This window comes from Rhinolophus sinicus, chromosome 15 (genome assembly GCF_057876585.1).
Source record: "Rhinolophus sinicus isolate RSI-liver-muscle chromosome 15, RSI-T2T, whole genome shotgun sequence".
In the NCBI taxonomy this organism is placed as follows: domain Eukaryota; kingdom Metazoa; phylum Chordata; class Mammalia; order Chiroptera; family Rhinolophidae; genus Rhinolophus; species Rhinolophus sinicus.
Window position 1 is genome coordinate 63,593,936 of NC_142515.1, and position 17,158 is coordinate 63,611,093.

Below are 17,158 nucleotides of genomic sequence, written 5' to 3' on the forward strand. Positions count from 1 at the left end.
TCCCTCTCCTGCAGCTGCAGTAGTTCCAGGAAGCAGCGAGCTCGGAGCACTGAACTAAGTCTGCGTCCTGCGCCCACGCGGCTCCGTCTACGCACTTCTCCCTTCTCTCCTCCCCCGCTGGCATAATTCGCCCACCTTTAGGTGAATTCAGTAGTGGGCCTCTTTGGCTTGCCTGTCTGCTATGCAGGGAGTCCTTTGTGGAGTTATTGTTGTTCAATTAGTTGTAAATTCCCGGGGAGCTTTACAGTGGCTCACCTCACGCCGTCATTTTGATGACGTCCAATTTTTTTTTTTTTTTTTAACATTCTTTTAAAAGAGTGAACAAAGTGAAATTCAGGTAAAACAAACTGCAACTGACCCTCCAGGGAATTGCTTTATTGATTAATGAGGGTCAATTTTGAAATGTGGCCCTGTGGTCACTCGAGACCTGCCGAGCAACAAGGCCTGGTTACACCTTCCAGAAGGAAGCAGCCTGAGGGTGCGTTGACCATGCCACAGGGTCAGAGGGTATGGTGTCCACTTTCAGAAAGAGTGAGAGGCACGCTGAGATGACCCTGTTCACGTCTGCCCTGAAATCTCCCAGTTCCTCTCAGCGACTAAGGCCTAGATGGCACACTAACCCTTATAATGTCAGGTGGCTCTTGCCAAAACCATGTGTCCCTTTATGCCACTGCAGATGAGCTGGCAGCGAGGCATGCTGACCGTGAGGGAGATGACCAGGTGGCAGCGGACTGCACCCAGCTGACCTTCTTCCCCGCCTTACACGAAAGTCAGCACTCTGAAGATTTCTTGGAACTGTGTCGGGAAAGACAAGTGATTTTACAAGAGCTTCTTGATCATGAAAAGGTAATACAGCCCATCTTGATTATTCTTTCAAGAAGATCAGACGTGAGAGAACTAAGCTTTCTTCACTCACATGGGAGGTGATAGCTCCCTTCACTGTAAAAAATCAACGAGCAGAAAGAGAGGTCGTGTTCTGGAATTTCTGTACTCAGGGAGGCTTGCAAATGGAGCCCACATGCCCTGTATCAAAATGTTTGTTTAAAAGGCATAAATCAAGCTAATAAACTGTTAAGCAAAATATGCTCGAACTTCCTACGCTAACCTTTATAATACCTGGAAGATCAGTTTTACATTTAGAAGTTTTGACCTTGTACTTCAGCACGTTGGCCCCTGCCTGTAGCGTGACTACCCTGAAGGAAACCTCCCATATCTTGAGGGGCCCTGGTGGATGTGTTTGGAATCCTGACCCCTATGTCCACGCTGTCCCCACACTCTCAGGCCTCAGGACAAGCACACTTGGGTTGTCCCTCAGGAGGGTGAACTTGGTGAAGTGTGCACAGGCCGGGAGGCAGGCTGGGATGATTGGAGCTGGTGGGGGCCAAGGCATGTCTGCTTGGTATGACTGCAGAAGGGCCGAGGGGACTCCCTAAAGTGTGGGTGATGTGAGGGCCCCTCTCACCCAAGTCTAAGAGAGGTAGGGAAGATGAAACATATCTTAGAGTAGAACAGACCTGAGTTTGAATCCCAACTTAGCCAAGTGCTAAATGGCACGCCACCTAACCTTTGAAAGCCCCAGTTCTTATTTGTAGTGTGGAGTATATAGCAACCACGTCATAAGATTCTTAGAAGATTTAACAAATGGGGTAATGGAAGCAGAGAGAGTAGTAGCTCAGAGCCAGGCTAGATGAAATGGCTCATCAAACTCTATCCTTTGCAAAGATGAAGTGGTATCAGGGTTGGGTGGACCTCAGGGTCTTATTTATCCACTTCTCTGCACAGGATAGAGGTGAAGGAGATTGCTCAGCAAAACAGGAGCGAGCAGGGTGTGGCCGGCAAGCCATATGGGGCTCATGCAGAGATGAAGGTGTGAGAGCTGAGGCAGCAGTGGCAGGGATGGGAGTGGATGTGAACTAAGGGCCTAGCACCGTGTCAGCGGCCTGGATTTCCAGGAGCAGGAAATAGGCTCAGAGAGCCTGTGATAGACCTGAGCATGGTATAGACACTGAAGTGTGTCCTTTCCAGAAGCAGCGTCCTTGCAGAAACTCTCTGAGGGTGTTAAGTTGGGATTTGCCCCTTCCAGGGGTTGGATAGAAGGGCCAGGTTGAAGTGCGTTGGCCAAATGGACTGCCGCAGAATTTTCAGCAGGTACTGAAGTTTCAGATTTGGATAACAGTTCAAGCAACACAGTCTTGTGACGACACTGTGTCCTTCTTATACCTGCCTACCCAAGGCTTCCAGGCATAGAGCACATTTGCAGGAGCCCCTCACCCCTTGCATCGTGGTTTTGCTCATGCTGGATCGTCTGCCTGTAGGGCCCTGCATGCCAGACTCCCTGAAGCTGATCTTGACTGTTCCCCTCTCTGAGACCTGGAAAACTGGCCTTTCCCTCGTCACTCTCTCCACTGCCCCCAGCATCACCTCCTACCCTTGCCCCTGGCACAGGCGCTAATTCCCTACATCACCTGTCTGCCTTTCTCACTGCACTGATGCTCCTTCATGGAGAAAATTTAAGAAACGGACATTAAAACATGTATATGTAACGCATATATATTTATATATGTGTATGGTTGTGTGTATGCACTCATAGTATCCAGCTGCTGAGGGCTAACAGTGGATAACGGTTTGGATATGTCATATTTTAATACGTTCATGTAGGTAAATGGCTTTTTGGTAAATGCCTAGTCAACTGAAAAAACAAAAACAAAAACAGCTGAGATCAATGCTTTCTTACCACAAACACTTTTATTTACCTTATGCCCTTAAAGGATTATGTAAAACAGTGATTCTCTATAGGGGGCAACTTTACCCCCCAGGGGACATTTGCTAACATCTGGAGACATTTTAGTTGTGACTTGGGGTCAGGGGTGTTTCTGGGCAGCATGTGGTGGGCAGAGGCCAGGGGTGCTGCTGGACACCCTGCATCGCTCAGGACAGTTGTACCCTCCACCAGGAAACAATTATTTAGCCCAAAGTGTCTATCATGCCAAGGTGAGAAACCTTGACACGAAGGATACATGTTAAACAGATCTCAGGTCTCAGCCATTCCTTCTCTGACAGGGTAAGGAACTGTTGGGTTATTTGTTGTCTCCATATTGGTTCTTTTCATGGTTTTGATAAGAAGAGATGATCTCTTCTTGGCAGTGCTTTGGTTTTCTTTGGTGTATTAATTTTCTATTGCTGCCATAACAAATTGCCATAAACATAGTGACTTAAAACTACATATGTTGATTATCTAAAAAATCTGAGCATGGTATAGCTCAGCTAGTTCTTTGCTTAGTGTCTGGCAGGGCTGAAACCAAGGTGTTGACAGGGCTGCATTTCTTTCTAGAGGCTCTAGGAGTGAATTTGTTTCCAAGCTCATCCAGGTGTTGGCAGAATTCAGTTCCATGCTTCTGTAGGACTAAGGTCCCCATTTCTTTAAGTCTTAGCTTCTAGAGACACCCCACATCCCTTGCCTTGTGACTCCTCCCTCCACCTTCAAAGCCAGCTACAGCAGGTCGAGCCCTTCTCACCCGCAGACCTCTCCGACCCCCTTCTGTCTCATCTCCCCTCTGCCCCCCTCTGCCATAGCCTCTCTCCACCGACTCTTCTGCCTTCCTCTTCTGATTCTAAGGGTTCATGTGATTACATTGGATCCACCCGATAATCCACGATAATCTCCCTATTTTCAGATCCATTGATTCATAACTTTGATTTCATCTACAAAGTCCTTTTAAGCCATTCCTAGGTTAGAGTTTGGTGGGATAACCAGGGATGGGGCTCTTGGGACATCTTTCGAATACTGCCTGTCACATTTGGTCACATATGGACTGTCCATATCCCACATCCTCTTCCATGTTCTTCTTCCGTGGAAGAAGCTCTTCCAAGGAGAGCTTCTGTAGATGGCTTGATTCCCTGGTGGCTCCAGCCCTGACTGGGATAGGCTATGGTCACAGCTAAGAACTAGTCCCAGCCCCGATCTGTGTAGCAGTCAGATGCCCTTGGTACTTGCGTTGGTCTCAGAGTCTTATTTTTGCTGAGTGTCCATCAGGGCTCTTGTTGGGGGAGCAAGAAGCCCACAGGTGACTGACTTTCCCAGCTCCTGAGAGAGAGGACAGGACCTGGAAAAGGTACTTCATCTTTAGTCTTTCTGGGTCTCCATGCCGTACAGGACGCTGTCAGAAACAACACAAGTGGCTTGTTGTGGTAGCAGGGATTGTCAGGCTCTGCAGACAGGATCAGCAGAACCCAGCAGGGGCTGACAACAGGAGCTGTCCTGGTTCCACTTAGCATTTGGGGTCCCCTTGCCTGCCAGGGGGGCCAGCCCAGGGCCTGGGACCCAAATGAGTGAGACTGAGCAGCTGACAGAGCAAGGTCATTCTTTTCTATTGTCTGGACATTTGTTCTTTTAATGCGTTGTTTTCATTCCTTTTGTTCTTGTTACCTCTCGTTTCTTGGTAAATTGTGGGAGAGATTGTTTCTGATTCAGCCTGAGTTCCACCAGGGTCAGAGGGATCAAACCACCAGACATACCTGCTCCCTGGAGAAGTAGGTCTGGGAGGAGAGGGGCCCGGGCCATGGGAGGCAAGCTCCCTGGGGTGGAGGGGGCCGATGCCACCCACAGAGCCTTGTACAGACCCCACCTACCCAAACCCACCTCCACCTCTTACAGGCCCAGCGACTTTGGGTAAGTAACAGACCCACGCCTGAGCCTCATTTCCTTTACCTTTACAAGGGGGTTATACTCCTTGACTGATCAGCTCGCGTTGAAGATCCAAGAGGTGCTGTGTGTTTCTGAGCCCGGCGGTAGGGGAGCGCTCAGTGGGTTGTATCTTCTGCTGTCACTGTGGCCATCACTCTTCTTTTAATAGTCCCTTAGGATTTGTTCTCTCTCTTCAAAAAGGAGGGTGGGGTGGGGTATGAATGCTAAGCCATGGCCCCGAGGAAGTGGGAAAGGGCCTGTTCTTGGAAAGATGGAGGAATGCGTGCTCTAATTCAAACCTGGCCCCAGCTGACCTCTGGGATTCTTCCGCGGGCAGGAACGCAGGGTTAGGGAGGTGCCATGGTGAGTATACCGGTGCAGTGGGGGCCCCAGGGTCTGACGGGTCTGTTGTCACGCTGAGATGTGGAGGATGAGACAGTGGGTCAGAGTAGAGCCTGTGAGAGACCTGACTTTCAGGGATGGCCCCCTGTGGGAGCTCTGCACCCACTATAAAATACAACTTTCTTGGAAAAGAGGTAAGGTACTCTGGGGCCTGGTTTAATGTGTGGTGAAACTGAGTAGGCCCCTGAATTTAAAGCTTGAGGCAGGGAGGAATGAGAGAACTGGCCCCAGAGCTCAAGAACACCCTTCGGTCAGAAGAGAGGGGTCAGGTGTAGACCAGAGAGCTCTCTGTGGAGCAGCCCTGCTGGCTGGTGACCAGCCCCCACACACCTCCAGAGCCAGATCCTCGCTGCCCCATGCCCACCTGCTCGCTTACAGCTTCACTGCAGCCAAGGCCTCCTGCCAGGTGAGCCAGTTCTGGAGCGCCACCCGCAGTACACTCATAGCCTCGGCTGCCCACAGCAGCCTGTTCCCTCCACTGCCTGCATGCCTCTGGCTGCATGGCTCTGTGATTATTTCTGAGTTTGCATGCCATTTCATTACAGGCTTGGGTTCATCCTTGTCTCTCCATTCCCTAACATAGCATTTGTGCTCTGGAAAGATCTGCTGAACTGGAAAGTAAAGCTACGTCAGGAGGCCACGTGCAGGGAACCTGTGGGTGTGCAGAGGGGCAGTGTGGGGGCTCAGAGAGTGGGCAGCCAGCCTGCAGCTGTGTCCTGGGTCTGCTCTTGAGTGCCTGGGGGCCTGGCCTGAGAGGTGGCATGCACTGAGTGGACCAGCCTCAGAGGGGAGCCCTCTGGGAGCAGGTAGGGCGTGGCTTGGCAAAGGCTGGCTGCCATGGCAACTCTACCACTACCACCAGGGAGGCAAAGGGCAACTTGGCACAAGGCAGGTGCTCAGAGGTTCATTCTGCTCTTTGTTTATTGCCATCATTGGCAAAAATGTCGCTAGATGGACATCTGGAGCCTTCCTGTGTGTGTTCTTCCTGCAGCGTCTCATTGAGTCTCACCCTGGTCCCTTGACGGAGGCTTTATCATTTTCATTGTAAAGATAGCTCAAAGAGGGCCCAGTGGGGCTACTAACTACAATTGCTGGGATTTCATCCCTGAGCTGTCTTGCATGATTTGTTCACATGATTTTTCACTCTCTGCCGTCTCCCAACTCACTGTGTCGGGCAAGTTACATAAAGTCTCCAGCATGCTGATTTGCAGCAGCCTCCCCATATTGGGGTGTGGAGGTGTTGGCTCCAGGCCCCACAGTGCTTCCAGTGTAACTGTTCTGGTTAATGCTGCCCAGGCAGGCAGGCTCCCAGGTCCTTTACCACACACGGCATCTCTGCCTGGGTCACAGCATGCCACGCTGCCCACCTGCCCGAGCCTCAGCCCTGCTTCGCTGTGGCCTTAGCCCCGTCCACTCTGCCTATTGTCAGGGATAGGAACTGGAAGTTGAGGAAGGAAGGATTATTGCATTGACCCTTGACACGAACGTGTTCAAACTAATATACAGAAAGTTTGCCCACAGGAGGGCTGTGTGTGTGTGAGTGTGTGTGTGTGAGTGTGTGTGTGTGAGTGTGTGTGTGAGTGTGTGTGTGTGTGTGTGTGTAGGTATTTTCTGCATTTCCTGTGCTCACACTTTCTGCTTGTGTTGAGACATTGTAGTAAGTATTAGATGAAAGCTGGGAATTCCCCCAATTCAGATGTCTCCAGAAAACCTTTGGGCCTTGTGCCTTTTCTAAACGAAAGCACACCCACAGGAGGGTGTGGGGGAGGGTGTGTGCCCATGCTCAGGAAACCTGGGAGCACCTGCCTGAAGTGGCCATCACATAAATTGGGCAGCAGCCTCGTGGGGAGTCCCTGGTTCCTCTTCTCCTGCCATCTCAGAAGCACTTGTCTTTATGGCCTTTGCTGGACACAACCCAGTGGACTCCGGGGTATAACTTCCTTCCCGGCTTCTGGATGGCCCGTCCCCACCGTCCCCCCAGGAGGGCTCTGCAGGAAGCAGGTGGGCCTGGAGCTCCAGGGTGGCAGCAGCTTCCCTCATTTCTTTGTGTGAACACTGGAGCTCTGATCGCCTCCAGCGATACCTGGGACAATAATTATTCTGTGCCACCTTTGCGCTGTTGATTAATGATTCCCAGAACCACAAACACATTTCTCTGTAAACAGCTCTGTTTGATGTGAGGAGTGGTTTTTTAATGCATGTTAATTGTGGGTCTGAGTCAGACACTGTGCTTTTGGGGATGGTCCCTAGTACCCTCCATGCAGCTGCTCTCGGAAGTGAGGCTTCTGACCCTGTCCAAATCTCAAGTGAGAGTTGTTTTTGCTATTGCTGTTTTCTTTAATGATAATACATTAAAAATGAAACATTCGTTATTTTTTATACAAACTCAGTGTAAAATATTAGTTTGACCTCAGTAGAAAAGAATTAGCTCAAAGGGAGTGATTTTTGCTCTGGCCAGCAGAGAGCAGCGGTAAGCTCTTCCCAGGTATTTTTCAGAGGATGTTTGTAGAAGGTGAAGACATGTGTTAACCATTCCATGGTAGTACAACCTCCTGTGTGGATGAATTGCCATGACTGACTGACTTTCTAAACAGTAGAGCTGCACATGTCGTCCCCACTTAACACCTTCTGAGACTGTCTTTGGCATACTTTGTGCATAAGGCCACGCCAGAGCTGGCCCCGCCTCTTCGCTGGAATTGCCTCCCTCATGCTTACACACACACACACACACACACACACACACACACACACACCTGACTTTATACTCTAATTACACAGAACTACTTATAACCTCCAAACATGTCCAGCTGGTCAAGACTTTAGGCCTTGTGATGCTCTGCCCCTGTCTCTAACTTCTTAACTCCTAACCCCAGGCTAATGGTGACATCACTTCCTTGGGAACCACTTCTCTGATGTCACCTCTGCCGCCTTTCTCACCCCCATCTGGGCCAGGCGCTCCACGCTGTGCCCCCAGGGTGCCTGCACCTTCCCTGTCACACTGTTGCGGGAACAATTAGTCCTCTCCTCTATCTCCTGTTACACCACTGTGCCTAACAGCGTGTGGGGCACACACTTAACATTCAACACTTATCTGTTAAATGAATCATGAACAAATGAATGCATTATGAGCAATATGCTTCATGAGATGAGACCTCATCTTTCATAGACTTGCTGGTGTCCATGGGTCAGTTTCTCAAAGTGCCACCTTTAGACCACCTACATTTGAATCATCTGAGCTGCTTATTAAAATGCAGATTCCACGGCCCTGTGCCTGCTGAATGGGAACTTCTGGGGATGTAGCCAGGGGATATGAACTTTCACAAGCATCCAGGTGATTTTCAGACATACTAATTCTTCAAATAAATACCTGAGATCCATGAGTCCAGGTTTTACAATATTCAGAGCTGCCCCAGCTGGAAACATGCCTCACTTTCAATCAGTCGCCAACAAGCAGATCCTTAGTAAATGCCGTTTATGCTAGACACTGCTCTTCGACCTGTCTTTGGGACTGGAAAAGCGTTCACTTTACACTGCTGCAGTTTCCATCCTTCTCCATCTGGTCTCCTCCGAGTGGCAGAGAAAGGCTGGGAGGAATATCTGCTTGCAGTCTTGCTGTGAAAGTGGCACGTGCAGGCAGGCAGGGGGCATTCCTGCTCCTTGTCGCTGCCTAAAAAGATGAGCTGATGGAAAGAGATCCACATATTATGTTTCTTCTCAGATTTGCCACATTGGTACATAAAAATAGTATCCTCATTTTTCTGTTATTACGTTGATTATTAGTGTGACTGAATGCTCCATCTAAAAATGATCAAGGTATTAATACAAAGAGTGGATGCCAGACTTCATAGGTAGCCAACAAAAGTATAATTTATATCATCTCCTTCCTTTTTGATACCTAACTTTTTCTCAGCAACCTGTGTTTTGTTTGTTAGTTTGTTTTTGAAAAATGAACATACTCATTCCATATACCATTATAACAGAACGTATTGAAAACGAGGCCTAGGCGAACAGAAGATGTACGAAAAGGCACTGTGATACATGTGAGCAGGCTTAAGCTTTCTTTGCAGCAGATTTTCCAGAATTATAAGAAAATGTACACATTAGCTCTGTTCTAGGTAGCGCATATGACAGCTCTGCATCTCAGTTTTCACGCCATAAAATTAGGGCATTGCACTAAACTGCAGGTGAATCATGTGGGAAGAAACTTCTGAGAGCCTCCAGCTGACCTTCCCCTGTGCAGACGTGCACACGGAGGCCTAACTCCAGGAGCATCTGCTGCCATGGTCTCCCGTGGAACGTCCCACTACATCGTCGCCCCTCGAGCTTCAGCCCTGGTATTTTGGGGTTCCCAGACGAACTGTTCCTTATACACAGGTCCAGATGTGGCCACATACCTATTCAGGAATGAAAGTATCTCATCTAGCCAATCTTAAAAAATTATTTTCATGAAGCAGAAGTTCCACTCTTTCTAAGGTGATCGATAGAATCATGGCATGAGAGATTTCTTAATCACGAGTAAACTTGGGATGGAGCCCTCCCAGCACTGATTTAAATGGAAGAGCAGGTAATAGTTCACTTGGGTTCACTTCTCAGTTTTTAAAATGCCATTCTTTTCTAGCAAAATCAATTTTTGAGCTATTAACCCAGCTCTCACCAGACTTTTTTCTGTGGTTTGGGTTCTTCTGGTTGTTACTTAGTTCTCCCCAAAGGAAAGCACCAGGACATCACGGGAATGTGCTCCAGCCTCTGCTGTTGGCCCTGCAGAGGTTGGGGGAGGGTGGGGCACCATGGGGAGTGAGAGGTTTAGAGGTACATAGGCCAGCGCTGATGTCGCCATGCCATGTCTCCCTGTGAAAAGTGTAAACACTCTGGCATAGCCCTCCTTACGGTGCTGATGGGAGTGTAAATTGGTACCACCTTGCAGGACAGCTATCTGGCAATAGTAAGCAGAATTGAAAAAGCCCACATCCTGGACTTGAAATTCTACTTCTAGGAATTTAACCTACAGGTGTATTTATATGTTTAAAGTGACATATGTACAGGATGGTCACTGAAGCGTCACTTATCACAACATTTGCAAACAACACTAATCAGTAGGTTGGTCACATGACATGTAGTACATCCACGCGAGGGGGTGGTCTGCACCTCCTGATAAGCATGATTTGGAAGGTTCCCCAAGATGGGCTGTTCAAGGGACAAACTAGATGCAGAACACTAAATATATGAACATGCTGTTTGTGTAAAAAAAGAGACTATACATAAAACTTGCTTATGTAGATATTCATAGAATCTCTTGGGAAGCATATGCTGTAGGAGAGATGAAGCTTTTCTTCTACCCTCTTATCAGAGTACCCAGCTAGGCCTGAGAATTGAATTGGCAGAAGACAGATTAGCAGGAGAGAAGCACACAAGTTTTATTTTTACGTATACATGGGAGCTTTCACAGGAAAATGAAGACGTCAGAAGTGGCCCGGCTTAAGTGAGTAGTAATTGTGAAACATAAAATACAGAGGTAGCCTGAAGAAAGATAAGGGTTAGTTTAACAACGTACAGATTTCTCTCTTGGCCTTGAGTCCCCATCTCGGGTGATGAAAACGTTCTTTTCCTCTTGGCATAGGGAGGACATCTTTCATATGGGAATTTTATCTCCTGCGTTCAGGAAGAAAAGGGGAGGCCCGAGTGCCCTTCTTGTACCTGCTATTTTTTAAGTGTCTTTAGCTCAAAATAATTCTTATGCCATATTTTGCATATTTGGCATATTTTGGGGTGGCATATGTGGTACCCTTCAATACTATAACATGATAATGGTGGTTGCCTCTTGGAGAGGCTTTTAGGGAAGCTGGGGGACTCAACTCAATTGCCTAAGTCCCAAAGTAGACATTTATCTTCATTCCTTTATATATATATTCCTTTATATATATATATGACCGGGGTGCCAAAAATGTACACATTTTAAGAGATGTTATCTATGTATTATTTTTTGAAGTTGAATTGAATTACGGTAGCAATGTGTAGTATGACGTTCGCTCAAAAGGTGGCATTAATCAAATGAATGCTAGCATCATTACAATTTTAATACAGTTGTTTTAGTTCTTAAAATGTATATACATTTTTTGGGACCCTCTGATATATACATTAGTTTTCCTTTCCCACAGTTTTTCTCGTAGCATTACTGTTACTTCTTGTTTAGATTCAACTACTTCTCCTCTTTCCCTCTGCCACCCTGTCCAAAGCCATCATCCCTCCACAGAACCACTGAAATGGCCACATGACTGATCACCCTCCTTCCACGCTTGGCTCTTTCCAATCTATTCTCTGCCTGGTAGTCAGTGGCATTTTCTAGAAATGACACCTCCATGGCTTTCTAGAATAAAGCCTAGTGGCCTTACCAAGGCATGTAAGGCCCCCGTGATCTGTACATTCCTACTTTCCAATGTCATGTCCGCCACACTGACCTCTTCTGCTCCCCTTCCCTTTTCTGTCTCCCTGCCTCTGGGCTCTGAATGGGCTATTCCCTTCCCCTGAAATGTTTTCTCCCAGCTTTGCCATGCCTGCCCAATTTCCGTCCTTCAATTCTCAGGGTTTTCCTAAAAGTGTTCCCTCAAGTTTCTCTCTGCCTTATCATCGCCCTGTTATTTATTTTCTCTCAGCACATATCATGATTTGTAATTATTTATTGGTTGACATGTATGTCTACTATCCATCTTCCCCCACTGGACTTTAAGTCCCATGAGAATAGGGTTCTTGTTTATCTTGTCCCTCCCTCTATCCCCAAAGTGTGAATGAGAACCTGGCATGTAGTAGGTGCTGAGTCCATAACAGTTGAATTGATGAACGTCTGGATGGGGGATGCAGTTGGAAATGAGTCCATGTGGAAGATGGCACTGAAGGTGGCTTGAGGGCCAGCTCCAGGAGAGGCAGGGAGAGCTAGCTGCCCGCAGCAGGCGTGGGCTACAGGAACCAAGACCCTGGGCTCGTCCTTACCTAGGAAAAGTAGTTCAGTGATAACCCGTCTTGGATTGTAGTGGTTAATGCTTATCTTAGAACAAACCCTTGGTGAGTCTTGGCCCTCACTTTGACTCATCCCATTTGATACAGGAGTTGGACAATTGGTACCCAGGGCCTGCTTTCCAGGGTTCATCACTGTGGCCTCATCCTTGCTTCCAAAGTGAGCAGGATGCTGAGCTTCAGTCCCAGGCTCTGCTGCTTATTAGGTGACTGATCTTTGGTGAGATTCTTACCTCTGAGACCTCGCTTTGTTTCATCTCTGAATTAGATTGTAAAACATCCTTGCCCAATTGTAAGGATTTTATTGCTTAATATGTGTAAAATGTTTACAGTAGTCATATGGTAGGCAGTCAAAAAAATACCAGTTCTTCTTTCATATAACTGGAATTAGCACAGAATGACCCTGAGAAATTGTTGGCCTTGGCCTTAATCTGTCCATGTGGGCTTTCCTCATCTAGAATTTATTATTTATTCCCTCACTCATTACTTCAGAAATGTATTCCATGTAAGGACCCACTTAGTCCTTACTTCATGCAGGACTCTGGGTCACACCCAGATACTGCCCCAGGCCAGAATCCCTGGAAAGCCAACTATGAGCCCAAGATGGGCATGCAGGAAGCATACTGGGAGTGAGGGTTACAGGACTAGGCAAAGGAGGGGGTGCAACTCTGACGAAGTCTCAACAGAGGCCTCCACTGACTCCGTGGATACAGTTGTTGGGTACAGGCTGCCACTTGGAAGGGGATGTAACCTTGGGCTCGGTGCTCTCCTTCGCTGAGGCAGTTCTGGAAAGCTGCCAACATTTCCAGCTGTGGAGAGAATGGACACTTAATTCTGAAAGGAGGGGTCTGGGAGGAGCACATGCCTCCTCATTACACACCTTGGACTAGCCTTGGTCTTGTACACAGCAGTACCAGGCTTGAACTTGTGCTCCTAGACAGACCCGGTTCCAGTCCTGGCTCAGCCCCTTTCCAGCTGGTCACTGGACAAGGTCCTTGGCCCCTGTCACTGAGGGATGCGTTGTACCTCACAAACATTCCTCATTGTTATCTATAGAATGTTTAGTACAGTTGTGGAGGAGCTTAAGTGAGAGAAAGAATGTCAGTATTCCCAGTACAGTAATAGACATCCGTCCACATGCCTTGGTGGGGTGTGGGTGGCCTTGGGTAGATGAAATAACTAAAGAGGTATTGGGTGCAGAAGCACCACATAAACTGTGAAGAGCCGTACAGCTCTGGGTAGTGACTCTGTCATTCTTACAGGGACCTGCTCTCAATTCCTAGTGCACAGTGGGTGACGGTCCCCGCCCTCCTGCCCTCCATAAGAATAATAGACACGCTTTGCTTGCCCATGGTCTGACTCTGGCGCTGTCTTCCTCCAGGTGACACAGAAGTACTCTCTGGTGATCGTGCAGGGCCACGTGGTCTCCGAAGGGCTCCTGCTCTTTGGCCATCAGCACTTCTACATCTGCGAGAACTTCACACTCTCTCCTGTCGGTGATGTCTACTGCACCCGCCACTGCTTATCCAAGTGAGTTCTCACCTCTCCCAGCAGATTCGTCCCTGAGCCCCAATCTTCCTCCTCAGCTACCCCACTCCTGCCCCTCCCACCTTGTTCTGGCTGTGGACTTACGTTTGGGCCTGAAACTTAACCATGAGATAAAGTAGAACAACACAAGGCATAGGCGTCCATGACTGTAGTCCCCCAAAGCTAAAACCTGGAGTGGAACACAATATGGCAGCTCCTCATGTCTCTGCTGATGGGGAGTACAGCACAGACAAAAGGGGGTCTCCCCTTAGGTTATTTTCGTAATAGCGTCCAGTTCCATGAGCTTCCTCACTCAAAAACTTGTTGATTGCTCATTCTTATGTAATGCATCGCGCATTGCCCCTTCATGTCCAGCAGCATAAGCAGTTTGTTTTGGAAAGAGTTTGGGGCACACTAACATCATAGAACAAAATATATGTTATGGGAAGACTCTTGGGCTTTACACTGAAGAGATGGTGTGAGACTGGTGTAGTAACAGAGAGCTATTTGAGGAAGTGGGCTAAGATCTGGGTCTTAAAGAATGGGTGAGATTTGGGGAAACATTTGAAGAATCATTTTTATACCAACTAACACCAAAGGTCTTTGGCAGGAAATTCTGAGGTATTTTTGTGTTTTTCTTTTTGTGTTTTTTTTTTTTTTTATCAAATTCATTTGGCTATTTGGGTTCAATCAAGCACTTACTAATTAAGTCTCTTGTGTTTATAGAGTACAGCCATTCAAAACAAAATTGACCATGTTCATACTTTTGCTAGAAGTTAAGTTGTCAAGTTGTATTTTTTTTATTTGATCATTGCTTTTTTTTATTAGTTTCATGTGTACAAAACACTGTAATAGTTAGACATTTATCATTTATACCCCTCACAAAGTGATAACCCTCCTCCCCAAATCTACTACCCCTCTGATATTGCATACAGCCATTAAGTTCCACTGTCTCTATTCCTTATGCTGTACTCCACTTCTTTATATATAATTATATATAATATATAAATTATATTTACATATATAAAATTATAGTTGACATTCATTATTGATCATTGCTTTTGAAGAAATTTGGATGAAGATTTTTTAATTCAGAGATAAGTCTTGACTTTCCTCGTTAGCCAAGTCTTAAATGATGACAAGAAAACCTCTTAGCCAGTGGCTCGCAAATCACCTGGAAGGCTTGTTAAAACAGGCTCCCGGGACCTGCCTTTACCCCCATTTCTAATTTGGCAGCTCTGGGGTAGGGCCTGAGATTTTAACAAGTTCTCTGATGATGCTGATGCTACCGGTCTGGGACCACATTTTGAGAACCACTTTTTTAGACTGTTGACAGAGGAGCCACTTGCCAATAACTCAGAATCTTAATTCCCAGTTGTCACATCATTTCAAGCCTATGTCCAAAAGCTGGAATTTAAGGAGTGTGGAAGAAGAGATGTCAGCCACTCTCCCTTGATTTAGATTTGCTTTAAAATGCTTGGCATTTTTCTCTCTGCTAATTTCCATCTTTTATTCATACCAAACATTCACCTCTGTGCTTTTCCAAGGCAGGAGAAGCATAATTAATACTTGGCACACACATCCCATCTTATTGCTCATGTTTTATTGATACTGATCAATATGGACAATGCGTCTGCAGACTTGCCTTTCTGAGAGCTGATGAAAGCTTTCTACTCTACCTATATGCATGGCGTGCCCATGTAATGACTTGCATAATCCATTGCTTCACTCTCTACTTCTGGTTTAAATCGAGTTAGTGTTAGATAAGATCTTATTGATCAGCTAAATTGTGTTTATGAGGTGCATCTAATCATGATCAAATTGACTATATCTGCACTTTTAATAGAAGCCCAGACGTCAGGTTGTATGTACTCACTTGATTTGGAATGACAAGGGAGACTTCCCATGTCTGGAAATGTACTTTTCTAGAAAGCATGTAGGAGTATAGTGAGAACAAATCACTCCCCTGGAATGTCCTTTGGGGATTACACAGGTAATTTTAGTCACCGTACCTCAAAGGAGTATGTGTTAACCAGACAGTGCTTTCTCTCTGAGGTCTTGTCTACTGCTCTAAGAAACTTCTGGCACGCATGCAGACGTGGTTCTCAGAGACAGGCTATTAGATCATGTCAGATCAATGGGGATTAAGTCTTATTTTGACCATGGAGACTAAGGAAGATACATAAATAAGACAGTTAAAAATAAAGCTAAGTCAACCCTGAAATGTTTCTCCTAAAAGACTGCCATCAAATTGAGTATCGTTGAGCATTAGACCTTGAAAGAGGCTCTCTGATGTACCATAAAAATATCCCAAATGAAGCTCAAGAACAGTGCACATCCTCCAGCAGAGATTGGACTTTGTGCGTTAGAACTTTCCTCAGAAATTAAGAACCTTTCTAGAAGGTTATATTTTGCTGAATAGGGTGACTGTATTAGGTTGCTAGGGCTGCTGTAACAAAGTACTAAAAGCTAGGTGGCTTTAAAAATCAGAAATGTATTGTCCTAGAGTCCTGGAGGCCAGAAGTCAAATATCAAGGTATGGCGGCCACTCCCTCTCTAGAACTCTAGGGGATGATCCTTCCTTGCCTCTTCTCGCCGCTGGTGTTTCCCCTCAATCACTGGTGTTCATTGGCTTATAGATACGTCACTCAGTCACATGGCCATCTGCTCTCTGTGTGTGTTCACATGATCTTCCCTGTTTGTATCTGACCCTGTGTCCAAGTTTCCTCTTTATATAAAGAGACTAGTCACAGAAGATTAGGGCCATTTTAGTGACCTCATTTTCATATTATTACCTCTGGTATTGACCTATTTCTAAATTAAGTCTCAGTCTGAGGTATTGGGGTGAGGACTTCCACATACATCTTTTTTGGGGACACAATTCAATCCTTGACAGTGACAATCCAGCTCACAAGGTATTGCATTTGGTTCATTTGGTGGTAATCCAAATCATCCAATTAGCTATTTGTGATAGGGTGTTTTTAGTCAGATAGTTCCTCCATCTCAGCAAGCATTTTAAGGCATCATTTCTCAGTTTAATTCAATTTGACAAATAATTATTGCAAATCTGTCTTGTCCCATTCACTGTGGGATGGGTCTGGTAAAGAGTTTATGATGTAGTGAATTATTCTGGGTATAAATTCTAGGTGTGAATCCTGACAATAATTGGATATTGGATAATAATAATTGGATACTGGAGTTCCAGTTGGATACTGTCATTCTCACCAGAGCCTTGATCTGGGATGCTGTTTGACCTAAGCCAAGGGTAGGAGCTAGAATTACCTCCATGACCTCACTGGGAGTCAGAGAAGTTTATGGGAAGCTCAGCTTAGCCCCAGAAGGAGGCATTAATAATGAACAAAGGGCCTCAGCCAGTAGGAGGTTTGAATTAAAGCATGTAGGTAGAAGCATCCAGAACCAAAGCACCTTTGTATTGATCAATCCTCCAGCAATGTGGCTCGGAGCAGGAGACCTGAGAGGATTGTCTTAAGAAGGGGCAGGATGGCGCCCACATCCTTAAGGCTGGCTGTGTAGGAG

General features: G+C 46.5%; 1 protein-coding gene across 4 annotated transcripts in view; it reads left to right on the plus strand.

Moving 5' to 3' along the window:
• WDFY4 (WDFY family member 4) overlaps positions 1 to 17,158 on the plus strand; it is a 324,321-nt gene that overhangs the window by 218,631 nt on the left and 88,532 nt on the right. For all 4 annotated transcript variants that reach the window (XM_074337248.2, XM_074337250.2, XM_019730128.3 and 1 more), the window contains 2 exons: positions 677 to 846; positions 13,476 to 13,624. In XM_074337248.2, coding sequence (XP_074193349.2) covers positions 677 to 846; positions 13,476 to 13,624 — 319 coding nt within the window. The remainder of the gene's footprint in view (positions 1 to 676; positions 847 to 13,475; positions 13,625 to 17,158) is intronic.